At 42.4% G+C, this 20759-nt stretch overlaps 1 protein-coding gene across 1 annotated transcript; it reads left to right on the forward strand.

Annotated features, from left to right (window-relative positions):
- Positions 1–895: 895 nt before the first annotated feature.
- Positions 896–20759, forward strand: loxl1 (lysyl oxidase-like 1). The gene is made up of 7 exons (XM_008283936.1): positions 896–2473; positions 7273–7381; positions 8317–8454; positions 13549–13705; positions 14110–14205; positions 14575–14690; positions 17557–20759. Exons 1-7 carry the CDS (start codon positions 1297–1299, stop codon positions 17561–17563), a joined length of 1800 nt encoding a protein of 599 aa, XP_008282158.1. The 5' UTR covers positions 896–1296; the 3' UTR covers positions 17564–20759.

Genomic DNA, 20759 nt, shown 5'->3' on the forward strand with positions numbered 1-20759 from the left:
GACTTGTCTCTGAGAACATTTGTGTAAATGAGGGTCTCGGAGTGCAACAGCGCTTTGAAAGTATTCACAGACAACAGATACGCACCGCTGTGGCTTGCAGGGGGAGCTCAGCGTGTACCGTGTGCGTGTCTTTTGTGCATTCAGTGTACTACAAGTAGCAAAGGGGGGAATGAGGGGTGGAGGGGAGAGGATGTGTGTGTGGGTGTGTGTGTTTGGTGGGTGGAGGGTTTTGAACACTGTCCTAATTGACCTCAGTTTGATATTTCTTAGGGTGGGGTATACAGAACCACCACGTAAATAGAGAACTGTGTTGAAGGGGGGGGGGCATTATTTCATTCATATGAGGTCATATTGCATGTTACCAGGCAGTATTTCATGCTCATTGTTTATGGAAATGCCACTCAAAATCACTGCTCAGCTGCTCTTTATGCTACAGTAGGATCCAGTTTTAAAAAAAGAGCTTTTTTTTAATGTTTTGTTTTGTATTGTGTGGAGTGGATTGCATCAGCGGTTCTCTGTGACAAGATGCCCCTGTTAAACATTAGGCAATTTACCATCTGTTCAAGGTTGTTGCATTTTCCAAAGTTTTAAAGGCAAAGCGAGAACACAACAAGCCTTTGAAACACCTGCAGAAAAATCAAGGTCATGTTGTCCCTATCTATGCTTTTACAAGATGAGAAAAGAATTCGAGCCATTGAAAGTGAGATGTGTTATACAGTATGTCTGAATGCCTTTGCAGATGGTAATGTTGACTCTGGAAGCCTCATGGAGCTTTGGCTGCTGTAGGCCAGGAAACATCACTAGCACTAGGGCCATGTGGGACCTCTCCTTAAAAAAAAAGAAAAAAAAAAGAAAAAAAGTTTGAGATTTTTTCACAGCCCATTGTAAGCAATCAGGCAAATAGAAGCTTGCAGTCGTGCAGTGCACAGACACTTCTTTCCAGAAGGCAGAGAGCAATGCTCAGTCTACTGACAGACGAGCCAGCAGATCGACAAGAAGTCAGGACATATTCTCACAGCAGTAGCAGACGGTAACACCACGAGTGGGTCTTCTGAAGCCTACTTTCACTCTCCTGGGTGTGTGATTGCTCCTGAATGCACATTCAAGCTCCTCTACTGCTGGCAGTGAAGACCTGCAGATGCACTCAACGACAGGCTTGCTTTTCAACCCTGCATCTCTCTCAACACTCACACCAAAGCTGTACCCACGGGAAGAGGATACACATGTTTTATTGACAGAGCTACAGGTGGTTTGAGTTTGAGCTGCTGGTGGACTGGCAGAGTTTTTTCTTTTGTGATGAGCTGTGGCAAATTTGGAGCCAGTATGTTGCCTATTGTTGTGGCATGTTTGGTATTCATCCTGCTGGGCTCAGGGCATGCTCAGGTTGCCACACAGTCTCAGGGGCAAAGCCAGAGGCAGGGACAGAGGCAGGGGCAGGGGCAAGGGCAGGGGCAAGGGCAAGGACAGGACAGCTCTGCCACTCCTTGGAGGCAGGTGATTCAGTGGGAGAACAACGGTCGGGTGTTTAGCCTGCTGAACAGTGGAGCTGAATATGTCCCTGCTGGGACGGGGGCCCAGGACAGAGGTCCCAGAGTGGTTGTGGCAGATACTCGTTCACGCTCTTCCCGCAGACCTCAGGGAGGCAATGTCCGCAGACAGGCTCCATCAAGAGGATCCTCTGACACTGTCCGTGGCCAGGCAAGGCATCCTTTCGGCTTTGGGCAAGTGCCTGATAACTGGAGACAAACCGCAGGCAGCACAGGCAGCAGCCAGTTCCAGGGATCCTCTACCGGTCGTTTCCGCCCATCCACAGGCTCGTCCTCTTCATCGACGTCATCATCCTCATCCTTTTCTTCATCGTCATATAATGTACCAGCCTACCCACAGTTCCCATTTCCCCAACAGCCTCAATTCCAGCCAGTACCTTACGACCCTACTTTTGTGGAAGCACCAGTCAGGAGCTACGAGCCTCCCTTTCAGCCCGTCCTCGGTGGAGGCTACGGCGGTGGAGGAGGGTATGGTGTTGGACGGGGGTATACGGGAGGTGGATATGGAGGTGGTGTGGCCCCAGTGCTCCCAGGCTCTCCTTCTGACTTCACTGATGAAGGCTTCCGCTATTACCAGTCCTATGGCTACGGGCCCAATCCTGCGGTTCCTGTGGTCCCTGCACGTGCTGCCCAGCCGCCGTTTGCAGATGGTTTGGACCACAGATACACCCACAGCCTCTACAATGAAGAGTCTGCTCCTGTGGCCCCCATCGCCAATGCCAACCCGGCCCCTCCCATAATAGTGGACAGATCGGGAGCTGCCAGTCAAACACCAGTCAGGAGCCCTCAGTATGAGCAGTTCCCTCCATTTGGAAGGCCCCAGCCTCCCTTCTTGCAGCCCATTCCCCCAGGCAGGAGCTCTCCAAACTCTGCGCTTGAGAATCCCAGTCTGAATGCTGGGAGTGTGTACCGACCAGAACAGAGAGGTACAGTAAATGTTTGTTGTTGTTTTTTTTAGGAGGAGGGCTTATTTGTGAAATAACCTAAAGTATCTTGTTGGTGAGGACATTATTTTAACAAGTATTGATAATATTAGAAGAGGCTGAGACACATGAGTGGAACAGCAGCAGATGCAAATTTGGAGCCATGTGCTTGTTTTTTATGGAAATCCTGAAGCACTTAAAATATTTCACATTTTCAGTAGAAGCAGGGCACGTGTTCACTTGTGGGCCTCCATCCATGGTATTTCTGTCTCTAAAGCAAAAAAAAAAAAAGAAGAAAGAAAGAAAAGCTTGCCATCTGATCTCTGCTGTTGCTGCACGTATGAATTTGAAATATGTAAAACCCAGGGGAGCAGAATGCCCAAGTACACCTTATGTACTCATGTCATGTTGTTTTTTTTTTCCAATATTCTTCTTTCATGTTTGTCAGAAATCTGAAGTCATCAGAATGAAGCAGCTGTTTAAAATTGTGCCTCTTTTTTCAGTTTACAAACAAAGCAAAGTGGACACAAGGTTCATCTTTTCCCACTTGTGCGGTTATTGAAACCAGGTGCTGAGCAAACCCTGCCAATGAGCACACACAAGAACCACTGTGTTGCTGTGCGGTGTGTTCGAGGCTACAAGAAAGTCGACTGGTTCTCATGAGGCGTGCGGAGTTTGGTGAAAGTGGTTGTGACCTCATACGGGGGCTGGTGACAGGGGGGGTGTTGGTGGCTGCCTCGAGGGGTTGATGGCAGGAGAGGGGGGAAACGAGGGAGGGAGATACAGTACTTCACCCCTCCCTGAGGGGGAGGGAGACTGTGGAAAGTCCCTGTAACACATGGGGTCCATTGCTTCAGCTACAGGAAATCAAATAAATATTTAGTCAGAGTTCTTGGGGGGGAAGAATGAGGAGTGTCAAAGCATGCAGCACGTTGCCTTTACATATTTATTTGGCATTGCAGCATTTTTGACTGTTTTTAGCAATTGATCATTTTCATAACTGTGCTGTAGGGAGGAAGACGTTTCTCTTGAGCTTAGTGTTAATGTTGAGGGGGGTGAAGCTAAATGCAAACAACATGTGTGTCTACGTTCTGGAAGCTGTGCCTGCTCTGAGCCGAGAGGAGAGGAGGACTTTCAACAAGATTCTTAGACACTTAATGCAGGTTTATCATTTTTTTTTTGTTTTACTCAATAACCAGCCGTACTGTGCAGCAGTCTCTCCAGCGGTGCTTTGTGCATTGCAACGATCATTCATTAGACATTCTAGAGCTGGGAGCCATTTCTGCAGCACGAAAAGCCAACATGTGTGCAGATGCCTTAGTGCTCTCAGTAATCATTGTGATAAAGATTCAGCCATTGGGAGCTGTTAAAAAGCTGACGTTTTTATTGCACTGCTTCACAGCGAGGCATTAAGCTGTTACAGTATCGCAGTAACTATTGTGATCTATACATTTAAAATTTAGTTAAAAGTGACATCAGAAGACAAGTGTATTTATACTGCCAATTCTTAAATGCAATGCTGGGTGATGTCAGAAGCAGTAAAGCACAGAAGACACAGTTATATTTCAAAATAAATATCTATTTCAATGGCAAGGCTCCCCATTAAGAATTACAAATAAATTCAATCTGTCTAATCCTCTGTGCTCTACCAGGATCAGTGTATAACAATAGACGTAATCACAAATAGGAACCCTAAGAGCTTCAGAAGACGTGTCACCTTCATCCAAGAGGCTTCTTCAGGTTTAACTGAGTTCAGTTCAAAGTGGCTGGCTCCCCATAAGTCAGTAAGAACGGAAGACGCCACATGGATGAAGATGAAACGTCTTGAAGAACCAAAAGGAGAAGTCAGTTGATTTCTTCTGAAGCTCCTAGAATTACCATGACCAGGATGACTGAGAATCTACACAGGCATAGCTACAGATAGGGCTGGTATGAGTGGTCAGCATTGCCAATAGCAACAAAAATGATAGATAAGTACAATTACTATGTTTAAAACTGATTTTAGTGCACAACCCCTATCAGGTTGGTCTGATAAAGTTGTTTCGAGGATCACAGTATTTAGGACGTAACCTGTAGACAAAGCTACAAGGAGACACTAGTGACAGCAGACCATGAACGAAGACAGCGTCAGAACTACCACCACTACTACTACTAACCCCATTGCTTTTCATATTAGTTATTAAGGTCATTTTGATGGTAAAGAACTTGAGTTCTTTAAAGAACAAGGACCTCAAGCCATGGCAAACAACATCATTTCTAATACCCAGACCTGGACGGGGTGTTCTTCAACCTTAGAAACCGACAAAGAGCAGATTCTGATCAAAAATCAGTCTGATTTCCAAACTGTATTCAAGGGGATCAACCAAACTGATTGACTGGGGGGAGTTTGCTCTGTGTGAGCACTGCAGGAAAGAAACTCAGCTGCACTGTGTAGCCTCTGAGTGCCTTCTACTTTCGAAGCCTCGGCGTTGCGGTGATTTTGTGAACGCTGAATTATTTTTAATGAACTGTGAAAAGTCTGAAAAACTGTCCTAAATGTACCCTTTGCAGCACATTGTCATTCCTCCCACCGTTCATATATTCCCCCTACAAAGCCACCAGCAGTCATAGGTGAGAATAATTACACCGTAATTGGCATAGATTAATTCATTAAGGCACCACTGCAGTTATTTTGCTCCTTAGTTTTACCACTATATCTTTCCCTAAAAGAAGGTTGTAAAGCCTCAGTTTTGCTGAAATAAATCTGTAATATATCAACTGACCACCAAAAGTATGCTGGTTGATAATCATGGAAATACATCGGACATTTATTGCGAGAGAAAGTAGTAGGTACAAATGAACTGACGAAGGAAGCGGTGAATGTGGAGTTAATCAGCAGATGCTGTTGTGATTTTTGATTTTCCATTTTAAAATGAGCTCACTGAATTTCAAGTGTTCTAATCTGTCTGCAGCTAACAGCCTTAACATGGGAATATCTAGAAATGGAGCCCTCATGTCTTTTATTACGCTATATTAGATGGTATAAAAAGCCTGGCAAGATTCAGTTTCTTTTCTCCATGCCCCACTTAGGGTGTAATGTGTGGCTTTGTCACATGCTGTTGAGAGCCGATCAGCTTTGGCTTCTCAATACACTTTATCCCTCTGAAAGAGACCCACTTTCACATTTCAAAAGATTAGAGGGCAGAGAACAAAGCCTTCCTAGGGTGAGGAGAAAAAAATGGGTCTGAGAGTGCTGTTGGAAAACCTCTGTGTTTCACACTGGTTTACAGTGTTTACATGGTCTGCCCCAGGAAGCTTCCCCCCTGTCCTGTATGTCTGCCTCGGAGAGAGATGTCGGATGGGATGTTTACACAGCACCCACAAAGGGAAAGCCCTTATTTAAACTTGTAGCAGGAGAGGAAAGACTCACCTGGATGTTAAATAGTGAGCAAATATAAAATAGGAAACTTTCTATCTGGTTTCCTTAAACAGGCTGTAACTGAAGGCCTTCATCCTCGTCCAAAATCAAAAGATTTTTCCCAGTGGTTCTGTTTTCTTACTCTTCCAGTTAATGCTGCGTACTGCAACACAAATTACAGGTTGCTTTTAATTTTTTGTGATTTTATTTAAAGTTCCAGGCTCAGAGGTCAGACGGTTTGACTTTGTGTTGTTTGAACAAGCTCATATTAAAGTGTGTCTGGCCTCTGTGAGCTAAACAGAGAGAGGTGATAAGGCAGAAACCCTTGCTGCTATGGCCTTTGCTGTGAACAGGACAGGCAGACATTCACTCTGACAAGTCATGCCTGCTTTTTCTTTGTCTTTCCTCAGGTATTCTGACAGACGTGGTCAGTGTCCCACTTAAAAAACAGCAGCAGTGTGAGATCACTGTTGTTTTGCCCTGGCACATACATTCTCCCTCTCTATGTCTCTGTCTGGCTCTCCTGCTGTATCTCTGTGTACCTTTGCCTTTCTATATCTCTTCATCTCTGTCACTTGTTTGCAGAAACCAAAGTATTAAAAACACAGGCTGCATTGCAATAAGCCCCTCTGTGGTACTGTAGCTCACATATTTCCAAGTTTAGCTTCGTCCCCAGCAGATATGGCCGGTCTGTTTATTATGTTAAAGGTTAAGCTGAAGTGACACGTTCATGTTAAGACCGGTGCCATGGAGGATCACATCACATTAGCCAAGAAGGCAAGCAGTTATTGGTGTAATTTTTGTCCTGTAATAACAAGGTGCATTTAGTAAGAAGCCAGAAGTAAGCAACACTGAAAGTCAGTGTATCGCAAGAATGGTTCTACATTTCCTTTTTGATTTGGGGATTTTGCACACAAGAGATCCAATTGTAACCCTTGTGCTCTCTCACCCTGTACTAACCCCCGTCTGAGAGGCCTGTGGAGCAAAAGTGTCTCATTAGAAAGCCATGATAATAATCTGGAATGCACGGTAATTAGTGGCCAGTGGGTCTCTCTAGGGTGACCCAGTCTTGAACTGCGGGCCCTGTCGCCGAATTGCTGCCCATCACATCCTCCATCAGCACCACCATATTTACCGGGTCATAAAAAATGATGACAAATGTGCGAATAAGCACATTGACAGTGCTGACATTTGGATTACTTATGGAATATGAAATTGCAATTGCAGCACCATTAATGCATGTTGGCAGCTTAAACTACACAAAGTGGCATTGTTCAGATAAGGTGTAGCGGTAACTATCCCCTTTGTTTTCAAAATTTGGAGCACGCTTGTGAGCAAATTACTGTTGTAAGGTTGTGCGATATTGGATAAGTGGAAGCATGATGATGTCTGTCCTTCATTTCAGGTTTGCCTGACCTCGTTCCTGATCCCAACTATGTCCAGGCGTCCACGTATATCCAGAGAGCCCACATGTATTCTCTGCGCTGTGCTGCCGAGGAAAAGTGTCTGTCAAGGTAAATCCAATTCAGGATGTCCTTCACTTGAAGTCATATATTGCTTTGCTTGTCACTGGAGTTTTTTCTATTGAAAACAATAAATTGTGTTGCCTTTTTTCAACCCTGTCGTTGGCTTGAGTCCTGTCCAGGTTGTACCTGTTGGATTAACAACAAAATGTTAATTATTACAAACATTCTTTATGAGCTGCTTCCTTTGGGCAGCATTAACCAGCAAGTGAACCAAAATTCTAGCTTTGCCTTCAGGATTCTATTCTTCTGTGCAATAATATCAGAAAGAAATAATGAAAAAAAAAAAAGTTGACAAACAGCACAAGTTATGTGAACTAAATCCTGGTCACCTTCGGGGATACAGCCTGTCTTTTCATTTCTCTGTGCTGGTGGAAAGCATCCCCTGAGCCTCGGGCCGGGGCTCTTTGACTGCCTCTGCACTAAGGACACCATTGAAATGATGGAAGTGTGTTGTCCCTGTGGCTGCTCTATTTGCCCTCTTCCCATCACAAGCACAACCATCCCTCAAAGCCCTTTCATATCCTGCCTGAGTTTGCAGCAATCACCCACAGATGGGCTGTTGTAATTTGCCATACACTCCAATGTCAACAACAGTCACAAGATGAATGGCTTAGATCTTCAGTGGTATTGTGAACTCGAGGTTGTGCCTCCTTTTTTCACACAAAAAAGTGAATCGTGCAACAGAGTGTATACCTCGCCCTGTTCCCTCTCCCCATGTTGAAACTCTGTGTTTGGAGAGATGGTTGTAATCTGTAGAATGAATTATTTAGTAGATATGCTCCTGCCTCGAAGCCTTCCAGCTCTGCACTTTTTTCTCCCCCCCTTGTCTTAGTTATGAGAAACAGACATGCCGACATTCTTTTTGCAACGACTTGGGCAGTTCCCCTCATCATTTTTTATCTTCATGTATGTTTGCCATTCAGCTCTGCCTATGGCGCCGAGGCCAGTGACTATGATGTAAGGGTCTTGCTGCGGTTCCCACAGAGGGTGAAGAACAAGGGCACGGCCGACTTCATGCCTAACCGGCCACGTCATACCTGGGAATGGCACAGCTGTCATCAGTAAGTCCTTAATACGTCGCAGACTTCACTCGGTCAGCTAATCATGCTATGCTTGCCATATTATCAGCTGCTAGAAACCTGGTTAGCAAACATTTAATACATGTATTTCTTTCTTTTTTTACTAATGTCTGCACAAATGATCAATGATTCCCTGAGCCAGCCTGACTAATGCCTCTATACAGTTCTGAAGTGGGATGGGCTGCTGGTTGTGGAAATGCTTTTTCCCCGTTTCAGTTTTTTCTTTCAACTGCATCCTCATTGTTGCCTTAGATGGGACTCTCCAGGATAGTGTACCAACACAATAGGTTTAAGGTCCCATATTGTAAAAATCCAATTTTTGTGGTTGTTATAAACCTGCAGGTGTAAGTAAAAGCCTTTAAGATATGAAGACGTTCACTTCTGCCGTTTCTCGAGCCACCCCCACAAATAGACGCTCTCCCACCTTTACAAGTCAGTAAAGAATTTTACTCAGCCGCAACATTCCAACTGAGGAACCATTAGTTATCTTGCTCAAACTTTGTATAACCCTGTCCCCCTCGCCGCCCGCTGCTTCCAAAGTGAGCCATTCAGAAAGAGCAGCTGCCTCGCAGTCCACAAGGTTTAGTTACTTCCTCGAGCTGCTTCTGCAAAACTCTAAAATGTCTCCAACAAGAACAAAGCCACACAATGTTCTGCTGTTGGCTGCAAGAGTGAACACAAGAGTGACTTCATGTACTCCCAGCATGCGAGTACATGAAGTTACTATTTGAAGCCAATGAACAGTGACTGGATGAGTTGCTGTGTTTTCGTGTTGCCTGTTGTATTTCAATGCAACTGAAGCTTGGGCAGTGTTTACACCTGTTGGCTTCTCTCCTGCTCTGTGTGCTCACATATATTGCATTTTAATACAGACAAATTCCTAATTCAACTGTTCTCATGTACATATTTTTGTATCTGTGTCAGACGACAGACTGTGTATGATGTAGTGACTGAAATACAGCACATTAAGACTTCATGTCACATCAGAGCCATTTCCAAGATGCCCGTCTGCACCGCTAAGCTACTGATTTTACAATCGCACCATTGTCTGACAAACCCACCGTACGTGATGCATTCTGAAGACATGGAAATTTTCATTAACTTCCTGAGAAAGGTCACAATATGGGACCTTTAATTATTTCAGCTTTGATTCAAAAGATCAGAATTTGTCCTTTTTATGTGTGGCCATCTAAACGATACCAATAATAACAACAGCAACAATAGCTAATACTCTTTTGTCTTGCTTGTTTTTACCAATGGAATGAAGACAATTAAGAAACCAAAATAAGAGTCATATCAAATTAAAATGTACTTTTTATGAAACAACCAAAGCAGCAGCACATATTACATTAAAGTAACCTCTATGTTTTCCAGTAGATTTATCTTACTACCGTGTCAATTGCTGGAAAACACTTTGTAGACATACAAGTCTCACTAATGACTGTAGGACTGTATATCCAATTCAGAAAACAACAAATCACGTGCCTTGATTGTCACGGTGTCCTATGTGCTCTGTGTTGTGTGCAAAATGTGAGTCACATTGCAACAAAGGACAAGACTGACTGACAAAGTATACATGTATTTCAGTTTCCTGGCCACGGAGGAGAAAGGCTTAAACCGGTGGAGTTCATTAGATACCAGGACAATACAAACAGTTCTCCTGTTCTATCTTTCTCTGTGCACCGATTTGAGTTGACTTAGCAAACCACTGGTGGCTCAGATGAAACGTCTCGGGGGACTGATGATGAGGTGGTACCATTATTGTTCTCTGACATTATACTTTATTCCGTGCAGGCTGGCTGGCTTTTATCTCGGTTTTAACGTGTCCACCCACTGACGCTAGAACCAGGCTCTCCTTTACTATTCTCATCTTGGAGGAATGTTGACCGGACCGTTAGGAGATTGGCAGTGTTGTTGCAGCTTGACATCAGCCTACATTTACACAGTGGTTCCCAGGAGGCAGAAAGCCAAGGCAATCATTCCACTGGCTGTGTGATCAGAATGACAAATCAATCAATTTCTCCTGTCAATCTGTGACACCAGATCACACAGCTGCTAAAGTATCATGGCGTGGATGTGGGTTACTGGGACAGAGTTTTTGGTGACAAAGAAATCTCTTTAGGGGAAGAAAATGTCTAGCCCAGATTCTCACAATAAACTTTCCTGCCCTACATTTTTGTCAAATAAGCTATGTAGTTGACAGTTTTGCTTTTCATTACATTCACTCCTATCTTTTATTCCGAAGTATCAAAAGAAGGGAAGGGAACAGAATCCTCCTGAGTATTGTGGGCTGTGAAAATGTTGGAATTCTGTATGTTTTTAATACAAATTAGGACAAAGAATTCCACGTAGAACTTTTTTTTTATGCCAGTCAGTGTGGGAAGCATGGGAAGTCATTAAAAGTGTTTGGTGTGAAGTTAATAATAGTTCTTCAACTGATTTAATTTTTTTTTATCTCACTCCCATATGCGACAACTTTATGAAGCCACAGATAAATATTTGTGTAGGTGCTTGGACATTTGGACAGGCAAATGTCAGGCCATCGCCAAAAGGTTCTCAAAGACCCTACTGTAGTCCCCTGTGTTTTACAATCTAAGCTATGATCCGAAAAAAAAAAACCTCAAAGTCTTGTTTGTTGCAACACAAGTGGAAAATGACTCACAACTATGAAGAAGGATTGGAATGTTTTGTACGTTACGATTACAAGCTATTCTTGTTAAATCCCCCATGTGTCCTTCCAGCATTACATTCTCTATAGTTGACATAGTCTTTGAGGGGATCCAGGAATCCGAGGAGGCAGGGGACCCTTCCAGGCACCTCGTTGTCCAGCTCCTCCCACTCTCAATCTTTTTTTTTTTCTCTGCTTCCTGCACTCTTTCTTTCTGTTTCTCTCACACATACACACATAAACTGCAGATAATCATCTCAAGACTGCCACTGAAATGAATGCCAGTTTCAGGAACACAAACAAAGACTGTGTTTCAGCCTTCCAGGCCCTCAAGTTCCCTCCTCATTTTATACACAAATGTGTGTACTCACACATGCGTTGCTCAGACTGCGATGTGTACCCGTGTGCCCCCAATAAAATAAGCCCATAAACAGACACAGTCATGAATATTTGTGTGTCAACAGAGACAAGAGTAATTTATGCCCAGAGTTACAATAAAGATAGTGTTCAGCCTCAGATAAGAACAGACAGGTTTCTACCTGAGAGCAGCTCCTAATTGGTTGCCTCTCCTATGGAAAAAATGAGTCCTTGAATGGTCACTTGCTCCATCAGTGGAAAGTACCCACTTTCCCTTCCAAGTCATCCTTCAATCTTTAATGACTGTTCCAGTAAAAGCTGTTGCTGTGTTGAAACATGGGCCATGAAGTAAGGCGAAAGGGCAATATTTATATAGTCTGACTTTGTCTGACTGTAAGAGATCCAGTGCTTACCTCACCGGTAACAACTAAAGTCAACACCACTTTAGTGTACTGTATAGAGCAATTAAGGAACTCAGCAATGATGAAAAGAAAACATTACAATTACTACACATTACACTTTAAGACGTGTTTAAGTCCGGTAGTGTACAATTTAACCATGCTGCCCCGTTGCCCCTGACCTTTTTTGTACACTGGGTAAGAAACGGGGTTCACACTGGACAGGTCTCCAGTCCCAGTAGCACAAAGAGACAGCCATGCACATTTAAACTCACATGTTGAAACAATGTAGAACCACCAGTTAACCTACCTGCAGGTCTGAGACGGGACCAGAGCAGCTGGAGAATAACCAAGCAGACACAGCAAGAACATGCGAACTGCAACAAAAGGCTCGCTGTAAGGTGACAGTGCTAACTACTGCACAACTAATTTGAAAATAAATAATTTATTAATGAATTTATACACATCAGTTTAATCAGATAAACCTATTGCTTGCTTATTAGCTGGCTCCTGGCCTCGTATCATTTTGCAAAAGTGTCTCCCAGACAAACCAAGCTCGGCATCGGTGGTACAGAGCAGTGATTCTATTCTCGAAAATAGAACTATTCTGACGCGCACACACAAGTACACGGGAAACACATTACATTTGTGAATGTGGGAAAACAAAACAAACAGAAACCGCAAAAATGGAAATAGAGGGAATGATGATGTATATTTTTATAACTACTTCATATATGTGTGTGTTTTAATGACTCTGTTGTTGCTGCGCATAAATCCATCAAAATAATGACCAGAAATAGAGCTTTTCTCATCAGCCGGGAATTATGTTGTCATCGTTCTCCATGCAAATATGCACTCGCTAGCATAAACCACAATTATTTGCACATGATGCTTGTAAAAGTGAATAGCATCCTGGGTCACTTTGACATTTGGGAGAGGACCAAGTCATATAGTAGTTAATATTGCAGATGATTTCAGCAGCTCACTGACAGAGTCACTCACTGAGAGTCACTTGGTTCATATTCCACTTCAGTTGTGATGATCGGCGGTGATGTGCAACCATGCTTCATAAGCTGCTGAAGCTGTGCAGACACACACAGACACATTGCAAGCAGCACACAAATGCACTGTGATTTACACACACACATGTACAGATGCACACGCAGACATGTGCATGCACGAATAGAAATAACCACACGTGCAAAACACACGTAAACGCATCTACACCAATTCTCACTCTCACACAGACAAACACCTCTGAACTCCCTGATTGGTACAAGCTAATTAACAACATTCATACATCATTAGGGTGTTAATGCCTTGCTTCAGCAATACTTTACTGTTGTCATTAATTAGTATCCATTATCCATTGATGATTTATGAAGTGTTCAGTGAAGGTGCAACATCACTTACAAAAATGTTAACAGCTGAGGTCAAGAAGTTGAATATACAGTCTATAAATCCACAGTTTGTCTGGAAAGTTGCACCAAAATTTAAACCAAATAGCAGCTTAACGACTTTAATGAAGCGGCTGTGAGTTCTGCTTTGATGCTTTTGCATGAGACACTCAGAACAGATGCACAGCCAAGATGTTTGTTTGTTTTTTTTCTTTCACTTTTGACTACATCCTGTGATTTTTGCTGGTTCTGACAGGCATTACCACAGTATGGATGAGTTCAGCCACTATGATTTACTCGAGGTCAGCAGCGGCCGTAAAGTGGCCGAGGGACACAAGGCTAGCTTCTGTCTGGAGGACACCACCTGCGATTTTGGTCATCTGAAGCGTTACGCCTGCACCGCTCACACTCAGGTACCGCGGCAACACGAGCGGGGATTGCGGCAATCAATATTCACTTGGTGGTATACTCTTGATACACTGCCTTCTACTTCATGTTTTATTAGCTTACCGTGCCAATATCCACCCACTGAAGTTATGCTGTTATAGACAACTGCAACTGCGAAAATCCATTCAGCTTAGTGAATTCATATCCAAGGATTGACATGGTGGTGAAAATTGTAGCAAAAATTCCAACAATAATTTAAGTGGCCCCCAGGAAATATAAGTTGTTGTTACATTAACAGAGGGATAGTGTATTTATTAACTTGCTGATATATATATTACAAGATCTTACATTTACTTTTTGACCGATGGAGTTGTTTTCGACCCGGATCAGTATTCCTCACGAGCCTCTCTCCTTCCCTCTGTTCCTCCAGGGTCTGAGCCCGGGCTGCTACGATACATACAATGCGGATATTGACTGCCAGTGGATCGATATCACCGACATAAAACCTGGAAACTACATACTAAAGGTAAGAGTCAAGTGAGACTCTGACGTGCGTGGACATGGCTAGTTTTGCGGACAGCGCAAGGTCACATTCCGTGGAGTGAGAGCGGGTCAAGGCCACCAAAACAAATTGATCCAGGTCATAAAGTTTTTAGGTTCCTTGTTATGTGGACTTTTTCCAGGTTGCAGCTCCTCGTGGCTCGGTGCCACCGGTTTCCCATCCATCATATTGTCTGTACTCATGCATATTTTATTTGGTCAATATGGCTGCAAGATGTCCACACGGAAAGATCTATACATGTTCAGAGTTATTCATTTAAACGGATTTTCACTTGAGGTAATGCCAATTCTACTTGCCTTCATGCATGTTTCTTCTCTTTTCTTTTATCTCCAGCTCCAGGTCAATCCCAAGTTCTTGGTGCTGGAGTCAGATTTTACCAACAACGTGGTCAGGTGTAACATTCACTACACAGGACGCTTTGTCACAACAACCAACTGCAAGATAGCACAGTAAGTAAGACTGAATGTGTCGTCACAGCATCGACAATTGATTTAATAGTTTCATTTAAAACGTTCTTAGAAATCTGCTTTCCAAACTGAGAGGCAAACTGTAAATCACGGTTTGTGTCGTTTTCCCACTGCTGAGTTACACCGAAGCACATGACAGGGTGGCGGCTAAATGCAGTTATCTGAAGAGCCTCACAGTGTTTTGAAGTACTTAGTGGACTTAATGGGTTCCTGGCTGAAATATTTGATGATTTAATGAATTATGCTCTCACTCTCCCGTTAAGATTAACAGCCTCTGAAACTTTGATATTTTCCCTCAAAGGGAGATGTAGGGGTGTTGAACTTGCTAATAGCGCTATTAGGAAGTGTATCATTGCGCTCTGAATTACCATCATATCCTCTTGAAAAGACTTTCTATAAAGAGGTTCAAGTGCTCTGGCTTTGTTCACTGGTGAGGTGAAACAAACACTTAAAAAATATGTTAGACAAAGCATTTCTGGAGTAAAAGGTTCCATACCGCGACTCTTTTTAACAAGTTAATGTAAGTCTCTCATGCCGGCGATATGCGCATTTTAAGTTTCAGCTCAAAATACTGCAAGGATTGTTCACTCTGCCAGCCGTATAATACCCCTGGTTTTAGCCACGTTCCAAAACAACAGGCTGTTCAGTGTCTGGAGCTTTAACTCCAACTGCTGCAGAAGGAAGGCCGCAAGCACAAAGTTTTATTCTGAAAGTGCATCTTGTAACACTACTCTAAGAAAGGATTACTGTAATAATGAACAAAGATCCACACTGGAGTCATGTTTTATGTGCAGAATTAGGGTAAATTAGTTCCCAGTAAGTGCTAGCTTCTCCAAAATAGAAGCAGAAATATTAAACTCTACAAATCTAAAGGTTTAAATTCTACTTTTCACCTCACTGTAAGTCAAGCAGCCCTTCTGACTGCATGTATAGAGGTTACACTGTAGTATTTGGCCCTCTGTGTGAAAGCTGATCTTGGCAGCAGAATTAGACTTACCCTATAGGGTAATGTTCACAGCAAGATGTGGTGCTACAATAAAGACTCGGCCTTACCTCAGCTACTCTATTATAGGCCACAGTGGATGAAATATGGACCCATCAGTCTCTGTCTCAAAAACCAATCCTGAACATGCGCTGTTTTTATTCAGTCTATGTAAACAGAACAACCTATCTGTCTTATGTGGAATTAGTTTGTTTAAACTAAACTGAAAATCTGTGTTTTTCATCTGACCATTCCTGACGTTTCTCCACTGATGCCAGCGACCCGCTCGGCAGCACCAGAAAACAATAGATATTGTTTAAGGAGGTGTTAAAGGTTTTTCCATAATGGGTTTGAACCTTTCAGTCTGAATTTGTACAACATATATTCTGCCTTTAACAACTTAATCTTGAGAAGAAGCCAGCAAGTGAGCGAATAAGTCAATTTTTATTGCTTTCAATGAAAATTTCCTCTTTAATTAAGCCACTTTTGTAAAAACAAACAAAAAAAAGGAACCTTCTTCCTACTTGAACACATTCAGACAAAGCATAAAGCACTTGTGTAACTCTCCCACGCTTATAAAATCCTTATCTAAGAAACTAATCATACATGAAGGTCCTAATTATAGATTAATGAGCATGAAAAAGATACAGCCGCCAAAGAGAGGCATTCATGGCACTGGTCACTTGATAGTTACACTGTGTAGGCCACCTGAGAATTTCTCCACCAAAGGCATTCTTCATATGACCACAGCATGAGCTAATGAGTAGAGAAAACGCATTAAAACAAGTTGGACAAAAAGGATTATTTTAGAATTAACATCAGAAAAAGGTTCTGTTCTGGGGAAACATCAGTAGGGTTGGGAGTAAAGTCCGACAACAAACCCAAAGTGATTGAACACCAAAAAAAAGTGGACAGAGTGTCAGTGATGTAAAGAAATATTGGACCATGTCTGGAAAAAGAACCAATATTTCTGTTTATGAACCAGATGAAAACATTACTAAGGTGAGTAGTGGCACTTGTTGCTGTCTGCATCAATATAGGAGGAACATTTCAGCCTGTCTTCATTTAGTACGATGGACCGTTGTGTAACATCAAACTATAGTAGACAGCTGGTTAAACTGGTGGTGAAATCAATCATTCGTTACTGTGAATTTCAAATGGTAAATGTGCCACCATTTTAATGTTAAACGGCACCTGTGTAGCAGCAATAACCAAGGCAGGTTGGCAAACGTTCTGTAACAGTCATTACAAGGAGAAGCGTTCCTGACATTGTGACTTAAGCTCACAATAACAACAAAAGCAGTCTAATGTTCCAATAAAAATGCTCTCACTGATTGGTCGGCGATTTGAAGTCATGAAATGAGCCACCACAGGGAGGCAAATAAAAAAGGTGGATACGTCTGTCATCTCTGTGATCTGCTTTTTGTGTTTGCAGCTGTAAGCGCTGTGCCGCTGCTGTTGTTCAACCATTCTGGAACGACCACGTAACAATATTAGGACAATGCGCAAACACGAGTAGACTGATGTTGTCCAGCCGCCGTCACAGCAATCCACTGCACAGACTGACACGACGCAGCAATTAAGCGCAGTTAAATGATGGCACATTTATTACTCAAAATGCAACTGAGGGTGCAAAATATTAAAGTACAATGCGTGCTATTGCGCCAGACATGGAGTGGAAGCAAAAGAACAGAGGAAAGAAATCCTCACTGTAGGATGATGGTAATTAACTACTTTACAGTTTGAACAGTGCACTATTATGACATAGTTCCGATTAGAATCCGATTTTAAAACCCGTCACTGAGTCCTAAGTGTCACAGATCCACCTCTAACAAAAGTATTGTTTGTTGTGTGTTTCTCTTCCAGGTCTTGATCAGGCACTGGAAGGCTGCCACACTAGAGTGACCCTGATCGCTATTCCATTGAAATGTGAATGGAATCCATTTGTTGTTGGTTCATTGTTGGTGTTGTTTGTCTCTACTTTTTTGTGCTGTTCTGGGATCTGGGGTCCACAGCAATCAAGGGTTCCACTGGCACTGAGAATGTGGGGTTTTTTAAAGTGAACATGCACGCACACACACACACACACACACACACACACACACACCATTGCGTAATGCTTATTTCACGTCAATATTCCAATAATGAACCAACAGTTCACACCCCTGCCATCTACATTGTAATATCGTCCTGCCAACTACGTTTCTCATATTGCCTGGTTTGGTTACATGCTAGGAGGACACATCATTGACTTTCAAAAGAGGTGTTTACTGTATATCCACACACACACACACACACACACACACAGAGTGGCTTTGTTTAAATTATAAATAGCGTGAAATGGTGCCTGTGCAGAGAAGAGTGGTACCAGATGAGTCAGGGTTCAGCTGCAATCCAACAAATAAAATTAGGGGACAAGGTCTTCCCAGGTGCATTCATCCATGCAGTGTGGGGACAGACAGAGATGCCCAGTGACTCAGAAGAAGTGTAATGTGTTAGTTTTTTTTTTTTTTACCCTTTCTCTCTCTCTCTTCACTGCCTCGGTGGGTCAGGCTGGGATACTGTGATTCTCTGGGCGCATCCTGTTTAATGTTGTGTTAACAGCAAGAAGAAGACAGCAGGTCATATTTGAATTTGTCAACATCAAATTGTAATTCAGCAGAAAGACAGACTGTCAGCACTGGACGCTGCACGCCGCTAAATCCTTGCATATTCACATTGTGTCCCCATTCTTCCTTTCTTATTTCAGTAAAACAGGAACAGGAAGCTCAGCTGGCAGAAAAAGGGTGCTTTCCAGAAAACAAGACTCTCAGTATATATATGTAAGCTGTATGCTTACACTGTCTTGTGGTCTCTTCTTCAAGTACCAACACTGGTCAGGTGGCACATAGGTCATCTACACCTTTTGAAGAATGTATATACCAATATTCCACTGATGCATGACTTTAATGATGGAGATTATTTTGTTGTAACTGATTGTACTTTGTTTATCCATTTTGACCTGTTACTGTAATTGTGAAATGCAATGAATTTATATATATTTTTTCTTGATAATCTGAATTATTCAAATAGTATGTATTGTTGGAAAAAAAAAAAAAGAAAGAAAAAACACTACTGCCAAAATTTAGCGTTATAATGCAGAGTGCAAGAAAGCCGTCTCTACCTACCTCTCCAGTTGAGCTGAGCTGTTGTTTCCAATGGATATCCCTGCAGTGGTCTACTGTGGCCTCCTACCACTCGATATTTAACGAGGCTTAAAGTTAGAATCCTTAAGATTTCCGTCCTGGTTGATATGGCGACATCTGTTGTGAGTTAATGCTCAACCTGTTCTCATTCCCAGGACGTCAAAGACAAGCATCTTTTCAAAGCCACTGGGCGTCTCAGAGACACGTACAAGGTGTGTCCTTTGGCGTTTGTGCCATCCACATCAATATTCAGCGCTGATACACGTATAGGAGATTTTCCACTTTAAAAGAGACTCTCACTGAGCTTGGAGGGATGATAATGGTGCAGGTTGCAGGACATTCACGACTGGTGTTTGACCATTGTGGGTTTTTTTTTTTTAACTAAGTTTCCTTCTGTTGTGTGACTTTAAAAAGTTTTGTTTTTGCTTTCTATCCACTTTTGTCTTCACCCAGAATTTGGTTAAAAAAGGTCACGGTTTGGGTTAAAATACACCCTTTCACTATATTAACCAAATGCAGACGACACCAGCAGAGAATATTTGGCCACAGGCTTACGGTGTTTATTTCTAATGTTCATCGTCTATCAAACTAAGTTGAAAAACTTTGCTAAAGGGTAAACAGTATGATGCCAAAGCGGCGGTGTGTGACAAGGTGGGGTTGAGACTCGGCTCTGATTCTACAGGTCCTGTGGGAAAACGAGCATTACTTGAACAGTTTGCAGAAATACGACAGAGGAAACGGTGGATCCACAAACAAACTCATAGTATTTTTTAGCATAGAAGTCATTAATAGTTGGCATTTTTAAATCATGCCATGAACAACCACGACCTGACTATATGCTCCACTATATGTAGCATAGTGTGGAGTGTGGAGTGGTTTTATACCCAACAGTGTGCCACATTGTGTTTGACCCATTACTCCCTGCAATATTTAAAAACTGATCTGCCCTCAAGGAAATACCAAAATTCTATTTTCTTGTTTTGCTGATGCATCTTTGATGATTGATTGCGGTTAGAGTTATTCCAAATTTCCTTTGACTGCTTTACGATAAAAGCCTTCCCCCCGTATTTTGCCAGTGGAGCACTTTCATTGTGAAGCGGCAGCAGCAGCAGTAAGAAATGTTCTCTTAACAGGAACTTCATGCAGCAGTAATATAGTGTAAAGAGAGTGAACAGTAAACTCTGAGGATGTTGAAAGTGAAATAAAATTACTAGCAGTAACGCTGGATCACATGCATGCGTTGCTGCCTGTGCATGCGTGTAATGGCAATTTGAATCGAGCGTGGAACAGCCGACCCCGCCTTGATCAGTTAATACTACAATATGGAGAGGTAATTATTGATTGTAAACTGCTTCAATGGCTATTGCACAAAACACCCTGACCGTAAACAGTGGCTGAAATTGGGTTTTTACAACATGAACATCTTAAGGATTGTTACTTTAATATTCCTAAATGTCATTACTGAACTTTTTTCTCTCATGGCAGTCTGAGCTCTCTGTGTATCAATATGCGTGTATTGATCAAAGCCGTGATAAAGCAGCAAATTTAGTTTGTTAGTGTTAAATTTCTATATATTTTTTTTAATGGGCATTTTGTTTGAACTGCAGAATAGGAATAGTCTTTGGCATTCAATTGTTTGGCCATAACTGTCTTTCATTTTGTACGATAAATAGTCAGTTCTTAAATCTTTGGTAGCTTGTGATCATACTGTACACTGACTGAGAAAGATGCAAGAACATGTGATTCTGACATTCAGCGGAACAACAGCGCAGGAGTAGGTGACAGTTATACAGGATCTTTGACATGTTTTGATGCAAAGCTGTATTTTTCTAACAGTGAACACCTGTCAAAAATGTCTTATACAATAAATACATTTACATGTCT

This window comes from Stegastes partitus, unplaced genomic scaffold (genome assembly GCF_000690725.1).
Source record: "Stegastes partitus isolate 25-593 unplaced genomic scaffold, Stegastes_partitus-1.0.2 Scaffold333, whole genome shotgun sequence".
NCBI lineage: Eukaryota > Metazoa > Chordata > Actinopteri > Pomacentridae > Stegastes > Stegastes partitus.

What these genes read in the sequence shown, in the direction of transcription:
- loxl1 (XM_008283936.1), top strand. Translation starts at nt 1,297, where the DNA reads ATGAGCTGTGGCAAATTTGGAGCCAGTATGTTGCCTATTGTTGTGGCA. An exon ending in GAGGAAAAGTGTCTGTCAAG is followed by an intron (nt 7,382 to 8,316) that starts GTAAATCCAATT and finishes TTTGCCATTCAG; the next exon opens with CTCTGCCTATGGCGCCGAGG. An exon ending in GAATGGCACAGCTGTCATCA is followed by an intron (nt 8,455 to 13,548) that starts GTAAGTCCTTAA and finishes TGGTTCTGACAG; the next exon opens with GCATTACCACAGTATGGATG.